This window comes from Salvelinus sp. IW2-2015, unplaced genomic scaffold, assembly GCF_002910315.2.
Source record: "Salvelinus sp. IW2-2015 unplaced genomic scaffold, ASM291031v2 Un_scaffold2872, whole genome shotgun sequence".
NCBI lineage: Eukaryota > Metazoa > Chordata > Actinopteri > Salmoniformes > Salmonidae > Salvelinus > Salvelinus sp. IW2-2015.
In genome coordinates this window covers 77,819-86,190 of record NW_019944172.1, presented here as the reverse complement: position 1 = coordinate 86,190, position 8,372 = coordinate 77,819, and the positions used below count along the sequence as shown (strand labels likewise).

Sequence of the window (8,372 nt, the reverse complement as noted above, 5' to 3'; positions counted from 1 at the left end):
TAGATGGTACAATGATTCTCAGTGGTTTAGATGGTACAATGATTCTCAGTGGTGTAGATGGTTCAATGATTCTCAGTGGTGTAGATGGTACACTGATTCTCAGTGGTTTAGATGGTACACTGATTCTCAGTGGTGTAGATGGTATAATGATTCTCAGGGGTGTAGATGGTATAATGATTCTCCATTCTCTCTCTCTCCCCCCCTGCAGGTTATGAAATAACCTTCAGCCTGTTGAACCCTGACCCTGTGTCTCACCATCTGCACTGGGACATAGAGGCGGCAGTCCAGAGTTATATCCAGCCTCTCCTGTCTAAGCTGGCCCCGGTGGCCGACTTCAGTCTGGACTCACAGATCCTCTACTACGCTGTCCTAGGAGTCAACCCACGATATGACCCCTCCCTCAACGCCTACACACTCAACGCTGACAGCCTGTCTCAYGTCATTAACCCCGTAGAGGCCAGGCTGGGTGAGAACACACAMCCATTTGTATATACGCACACATACAGCTAACCCTATGTACGGTGCATTCAGAAAGTATTCAGACCCATTGACATTTTCCACGTTTTGTTACGGTACAGCCTTATTCTAAAATTTATTACATCGTTTTTTCCCTCATCAATCTACACAGAATACCCCATAATGACAAAGCAAGAACATGTTTTTAGACATTTTTGCAAATGTATTAATAATAAAAAAACTGATATCACATTTACATAAGTATTCAGACCCTTTACTCAGTACTTTGTTGAAGCACCTTTGGCAGTAAGTACCGCCTTGTCTTCTTGGGTATGACGTTACAAGCTTGGCACATCTGTATTTGAGGAGTTTCTCCCATTCTTCTATGCAGATCCTCTCAAGATTTGTCAGGTAGCTGTCACTGCACAGCTATTTACAGGTTTCTCCAGATATGTTCGATCGGGCTCAAGTCCGGTCTCTGGCTGGGCAGCTCAAGGACATTCAGAGACTTGTCCCAAAGCCACTCCTGCGTTGTCTTAGCTGTGTGCTTAGGGTCGTTGTCCTGTTGGAAGGTGAACCTTCGCCCCAGTCTGAGGTCCTGAGCACTCTGGAGCAGGTTTTCATCAAGGATCTCTCTGTACTTTGCTCCGTTCATCTTTGCCTCAATCCTGACAAGTCTCCCAGTCCCTGCCGCTGAAAAACATCCCCACAGCATAATGCTGCCACCACCATGTTTCACCGTAGGGATGGTGCCAGGTTTCCTCCAGATGTGACACTTGGCATTCAGTCCAAATAGTTCAATCTTGGTTTCATCAGATTGAGTCTTGTTTCTCATGGTCTGAGAGTCTTTAGGTGCCTTTTGGCAAACTCCAAGTGGGCTGTCATGTGCCTTTTACTGAGGAGTGGCATCCGTCTGGTCACTCTACCATAAAGGCCTGATTGGTGGTCCTGCAGAGATGGTTGTCCTTCTGGAAGGTTCTCCCATCTCCACATAGGAACTCTGGAGCTCTGTCAGAGTGACCATTGGGTTCTTGGTCATCTCCCTGACCAAGGCCCTTCTCCCCAGATTGCTCAGTTTTGCCGGGAGGCCAGCTCAAGGAAAAGTATTAGTGATTACAAACTTCTTCCTTCAATGCTGCAGACATTTTTTGGTACCCATCCCCAGATCTGTGCCTCGACACAATCCTGTCTCGAAGCTCTAAGGACTATTCCTTCGACCTCATAGCTCTGACATTCACTGTCAACTGTTGGAACTTATATAGACAGGTGTGTGTGCCTTTCCAAATTATCTCCAATCAATTGAATTGATCAAAGGTGGACTCCAATCGAGTTGTAGAAACATCTCAAGGATGATCCATTTTGAGTCTCATAGCAAAAGGTCTGAATACTTAAGTAAATAAGGTATATCTGTTTTTTTATTTTCAATACATTTGCTAAATTCTCTAACAACCTGTTTTTGCTTTGTCACTATGGGGTATTGTGATGTCATTATGGGGTATTGTGATGTCATTATGGGGTATTGTGTGTAGATTGAGGGGGAAAACATTTATTTAATCAATTTTAGAATAAGGCTGTAACGTAACAAAATGTGGAGAAAGTCAAGGGGTCTGAATACTTTATGAATGCACTGTAGATATATAATGGCACGGACACATGTACAGTGCCTTCAGGAAGTATTCACACAGTGTGAATCGAAAATGGAAACACAAATAACATCTCGCCCAACTACACACAATAACCCATCTACACACAGTAACCCATCTACACACAGTAACCCATCTACACACAGTAACCCATCTACACACAGTAACCCATCTACACACCGTACCCCATAATGATACAGTGAAAATGAGATATTTCTCTTTCATTTTCCATAAATTTGCTCAAATGTTTTCACTTTGTCATTATGGGGTATTCTGTGTCGATATGTGAGAAAAACAATATATTTAAATTCAGGCTGTAACACAACATAAGTCGAGGGGTATGAATACTTTTTGAAGGCACTTTCAGTCACTTTCTACGAACACCATTCAGGACCCAAATCTGTGCCATGCAATACAACATTTCACTGGCCTGGTGGGATGGATAGTGTGTCATTTCATGGCTGTGGGATGGATGTGTGTGTCTTAACTGCATGGTGGGATGGGATGTGTGTCATTTCATGGTGGGGTGATGGTAGTGTCATTTCACTGGCCTTGGTGGGAATGGATAGTTGTCTATTTCTAGCTGGGAGGTGGCTCGCTGGTGGGATGGTAGTGTGTCATTAACTGGGCTGGTGGTTGGAGTGCTAGCGGCTGGGGTAGTGTGTCATTCACTGCCTGGTGGGATAGGTAGTGTGTTTAATACGAATCCTGTTGTATTTCTCACATGCTTCGTAGACAACAGGTGTAGACTAACAGTAAAATATCGCGGGTCTTTTTCAATAACAGAGTTAAGATGAGATGAATAGAACCACAAGAAAATACACAGTGAATAACGAATATTAATACCCGAAAATAACATATGCAGGTTATATATGCAGGAAGTAGAGAAATTGTTGCTATATATAAGGAAGTAGATAACGTTGTTTATATGTCAAGGGACTGAAAATAACGTGGTTACATAGGAAGTAGAAATACATGGTTATATCAGGAAGTAGAAAATAACATGGGTATATACGGACAGTAGAAATAACATGGCTATTACAGGAAGTAGAAATAAATGCGTATATACAGGAAGTAGAAATAACATGGTATTAAATCAGGAAGGTGAATAGTGGGTATACGTCAAGGGACCAGTACCTAGAGTTCGATGTTTGGGGGTATGAGGGATATATTCGAGGTTAGGGTATGTACAAATAGGGTAGGATAAACGTGGACTGACAAATGATAGATATCAGACAGTAACGCAGTATATGTAGTAGGGTGATAAAAGTGAGTATGTTAGCTGTATAGACAGTAAACAGCAGTAGTACTGTAGGTAGGCGCTAAGGAAGATATATAGACATGTAACAGCAGTTCTGTGGTTAGGCGTAAAGGATATAGTTAATAATCAGTAACAGCAGATATCTTGTTACGGTAGGGCTAAAGGATAGTGAAGTATAAGCAGTATAGTCAGGTAAGTTGCCAGCATGTAGTAGGGGTAAGGATAGATAAAGCAGTAACCAGCAGTATACTGTAGGTAGGGGCTAAAGGATAGTAAGACAGTAAAGCGTTATGTAGTAGGGTAAGGATAGATAGATACCCAGTATACTGTAGTAGGGGTAAGGAATATATAGACAGTAACAGCGTATACTGTAGGTAGGGTAGATAGATAATAGACAGTACAGCAGTATACTGTAGTGGGGTAAAGGATAGATAATGACGTAAACAGCAGTATACTGTAGGTAGGGGTAAAGGATAGATAATAGCAGTTAACAGCAGTATACTGTAGGTAGGGTAAGGTAGATTAAATAGACGATACAGCTATTATGTAGTAGGGTAAAGGGATATATAAGACGTAACCAGTATACCTGTAGGTAGGGTAAAGGAGTTAACGTAACACAGTACTGTAGAGGTAGGGTAAGGATGTAATAGAAAGTGCAGCCAGTTTCTGTAGGTAGGTAAAGTAGAAGTGAAGTAGAGCAGTATACTGTACGTTAGGGTAAAGGATGAATAGTAACGCAGTATACTGTAGTAGCGTAAGAGTAGATAATAGAGTAACAGCAGTACTTAGAGGTAGATAGAGAGACTAAAGCAGTAACTAGTAGGTAAGATAAGTAAAGATCGTAGCAGCATATACTGTGATTAAGCGTAGACGTACAGAGAACTTATAGGAAAGAATGAGACCAGTAAGAATACTGTAGTAGGGGTAAAGGATAGATAATGCACGTAACAGGCATTATACTGTAGGTACGGGTAAAGAGGTATAGTAAATAAGACATAAGGTACTGTAGTAGGTAAAGATAGTATAGACATACGAGCAGAACTGTAGGTGGGTAAAGGATAGTATAAAACAGAACAGCAGTTACTAGTAGGTAGGGGTCAGGATAGTAATGACCAGTACAGCTCAGTGACTGTAGTTAGGCGGTAAGGATAGATAATAGACAGTAACAGCAGTATACTGTAGGTAGGGGTAAAGGATAGATAATAGACAGTAACAGCAGTATACTGTAGGTAGGGGTAAAGTGACTAGACAACAGGATAGATAATAGACAGTAACAGCAGCGTGTGTGTCGGGGTGTCAGAATGTAAGTACTGGTCTGGTGGGATAGTGTCATTTCTAGGGGTGTAATGTTTCACCAAACACCACGGTTCGGTACCTATTGTGGGTTTGGGGTCACGGTTGAGAGATTATATAATGTCTGACAACACACAGTGGCTCTCTGTTTTATTTTTTGTCTAATTCTGCGTCACATGCTTTTAAATAGAAAAACAACTAAATTGTAGTCAAGTCCACAACCATGCTTTCACACCATCAGGAGACCATTAAGGTCTGGGAAAAATCTAAGAAATTTATATTTTTGTGTGTAGATACCATTTAATTAGGTGCACACCAGCAAGAGCCTTGCTTTGGTCGATACCATTTAATTAGGTGCACACCAGCAAGAGCCTTGCTTGGTTAGTGATGTTTATGTAGCACACGTGATTGCAGAGTTTGCAGAATAAATCACCACTGGATTGATGTTCAATAATCATGTCGTCATTCTGCCAGGTAGGCAAACTTCTTTTTTTTTTCACCGACCAGAAGACAGTTGTCATTAGCATCATCGCTAACGGCTACATAGTGGCAGACAAACGCTCACACAGACACAGACATTCCTGTTGCCTCTTCAGAAAGTTGAAGGAAAATAAATCACTGCTGCATTTTGTCTTATCACATCTTGATTTTCTAATCAATTCAATACATTTAGTTGATTTCCTACTAAAATGTTTCCAACCTGGAGTTTTTAAAACGGTGATGGAGGATCCTCCAATCCGTTTATCGACCCCACCACCCGCGGTCGTACAGAACTAGTTCCCGGTTGCGCCTCACAACAGGAGTTTGAAATCCACCCCTTAAGATTAGGATGTTGAATAAAAGGTGCATGTGGGTCCTGAAATGCTTTTTTTCAGCTCAGNTGCGCCTCACAACAGGAGTTTGAAATCCACCCCTTAAGATTAGGATGTTGAATAAAAGGTGCATGTGGGTCCTGAAATGCTTTTTTTCAGCTCAGTTTTACTCGAGGCGTACAACGCAGTGTTGGCATAGCCTAGCGTTTTTTAAAATGTTATATATAATTAATTGGGGTTCACAGTGCGGACCGAGGTCCCCATACCGAACGGTTACAGTAATGTCACGTGTGTGTGTGTGTGTGTGTGTGTGTGTGTGTGTCCAGGCTCCAGCGCCGCGTCATCCAACCCCGTCCTGAACTTCTTGCTGTACGTTCCAGACGCACGTCACTCCCCCCTCTACATCACCGACCACCGCAAATACACTGTCGACTCCAACGCCTTCAGCTCCCCGCGGTGGGGTGGCATCATGGTAACGCACACACACACACACGTACAGTGCCTTCAGAAAGTAGTCACATCCTTTAACTGTTTCTACATTTTGTTGTTGGATTAAAATTGATTAATGTATTGGATTGTCCCCAGACATAACACTCGGTATTCAGGATAAATGCTTTGCCACTTTTTTTGCAGTATTACGTTAGTGCCTTGTTGTCAACAGGATGCGTGTTTTGGAATACTTGTATTCTGTACAGGCTTCCTTTTCACTCTGTCAAGAGTGTAGGCTAGTATTGTGGAGTAACTACAATGTTGTTGATCCATCCTCAGTTTTCTCCTATCACAGCCATGTAACTGTTTTAAAGTCACCTTTGGCCTCATGGTGAAATCCCTGAATGGTTTCCTTCCTCTACGGCAACTGAGTTAGGAAGGACGCCTGTATCTTTGTAGTGACTGGGTGTATTGAGACACCATCCAAAGTGTAGTTAATAACTTCACCATGCTCAAAGGGATATTCAATGTCTGCTTTTTTGTTGTTGTTGCCATCTACCAATAGGTGCCCTTCTTTGTGAGGTTTTGGAAAACCTCCCTGGTCTTTGTGCTTGAAATCCATAGCTCAACTGAGGGACCTTACCTCATCTCTGACAATTATCAGTAGTCATTCAAAAATCATGTTAAACACTATTTAGTCCATGCAACTAATGTGACTTGTTAAGCACATGTTTACTCCTGAATGTATTTAGGCTTGACATAACAAAGGGGTGACATAACAAAGGGGTGACATAACAAAGGGGTGACATAACAAAGGGGTGACATAACAAAGGGGTGACATAACAAAGGGGTGGAATAGTTATTGACGCAGCACATTTCAGCTTTTCATTTTTAATTAGTTTGTAAAAAAATCTGAAAAAACTATTCCACTTTGACATTATGGGGTTTTGTGTGTAGGCCAGTGACACCAAATCTCAATGTAATCCATTTTAAATTCAGGCTGTAACACAACAAACTGTGGAAAAAGTCAGGTGGTGTGAATACATTCTGAAGGGACTGTAGGAAGGTACCCTTAGACTCCTGGGACATTCATTAGGACCTCTTCATCTGCAGACAGAGTTTCACAGCTGTCTGTATCTGAGGACATAAAACATCACATAGAAACAGGGGTGAGAATACTTTCTGAAGGGACTGTGCATCACGTACTCACACACACGGTCTTGTGAATAAGGTGTGTATTCTCCCTCTCTCTCTAGGTGTATAATGTCAATGGGACAGAGCTTCCTGTTGACATCAACATAGACATGACCAGAGTGATGGGAGTCTTCCTAGCGCAGCTACGGTCAGTACTGGCATGTTGATTTGATCCGTGTTTTCCAGTCTTTATTGGGAGACGTACGTTGGTGGTCAGTGGAGACGACACGTCCCTATCCGTACAATTTCCATCCACTGACAAAAAGTTCAGATGGACCCAAATKAATCGCTTCCTTCCAACTTGGTGTTCATTGTCCCCTTAACAGTTTGGCCAAACTACCCCCCCCCCTCTGTCTCTCCATCAGGCTGATGTTRGGTGTCCAGTCGTCAGCCCCTCCCCCTGGCTTCCTGGTTGGCCCGTGTGGCCCMGCGGGATTGGCTGACTGGGAGTTGGATCGCCTCCTGTGGAGTCGCAGTGTAGAGAACGTTGCCACGGCAACGACAACCATCACCTCATTGGCCCAGCTGCTGGACCAGATAGGAAACATCGTCATCAACGACAACATCGCAGAACAGGTAGGGGTGTGTGTGTAGGGGTGTGTGTGTGTTTGTGTGTGTGTGTGTGAGAAATAGTAGTCTTGTCTTGCTATCGTCATGGTCTCTAACTGGTGATTGGCTCTTGTTCCTGTCCGTCAGGTGTCGGCGGCAGTTGCCTCTCTCCAGTTGGCTGTGGGTCAGTTGGAGGCGGGGAACCTGGGCCTGGCCCTGCAGTACAGTAAGGAAGCTATCCTCCAATCAGAACGAGCCTTCTTCGACCCCTCCCTCCTCCAYCTCCTCTACTTCCCTGACGATCAGAAGTTTGCCATCTACATCCCTCTCTTCCTGCCCATGTGTGTCCCCATCCTGCTCTCACTGCTCAAGATGGCCGCCGAGGCCCGCCAGAGGCGAAGGGAGAGACAGGACAAGAAGGACTGAGACTCAGACTGAGGTTATTGAGACGGAGAGATCGACCGATGAACGGGCACACGCACAGTTGGTTCACTGATCAACAAAGTGTTTAAAGGAAACTGGACTCAGAAATTATTTGAAGACCATTAGAAATACATGGGGCCGTATTGATGAACCTTCTCACAATAGGAGTGTTGCTTTAGGATCAGTTTTGCCTGCGACCTGATCCGGGATCAACACTCCTACTCTGAGCAGTGGTTGGAACCAAAATTATTTTCCAATCGTTCCATTCCGGTGTTCCGAGCAGAACGCTGTTATTTATGTTCCATTCCGGTG

General features: G+C 43.3%; 1 protein-coding gene across 1 annotated transcript; it reads left to right on the top strand.

Moving 5' to 3' along the window:
- Window positions 1-177: 177 nt before the first annotated feature.
- On the top strand, window positions 178-8,247 carry pigs (phosphatidylinositol glycan anchor biosynthesis, class S; the record flags this gene model as incomplete). The annotated part of the gene is made up of 5 exons (XM_024141975.2): window positions 178-466; window positions 5,792-5,937; window positions 7,151-7,236; window positions 7,454-7,664; window positions 7,785-8,247. Coding segments are annotated over 5 exons (1,011 nt in total), but the record flags the coding sequence as incomplete, so codon positions are not given.
- Window positions 8,248-8,372: the final 125 nt, after the last annotated feature.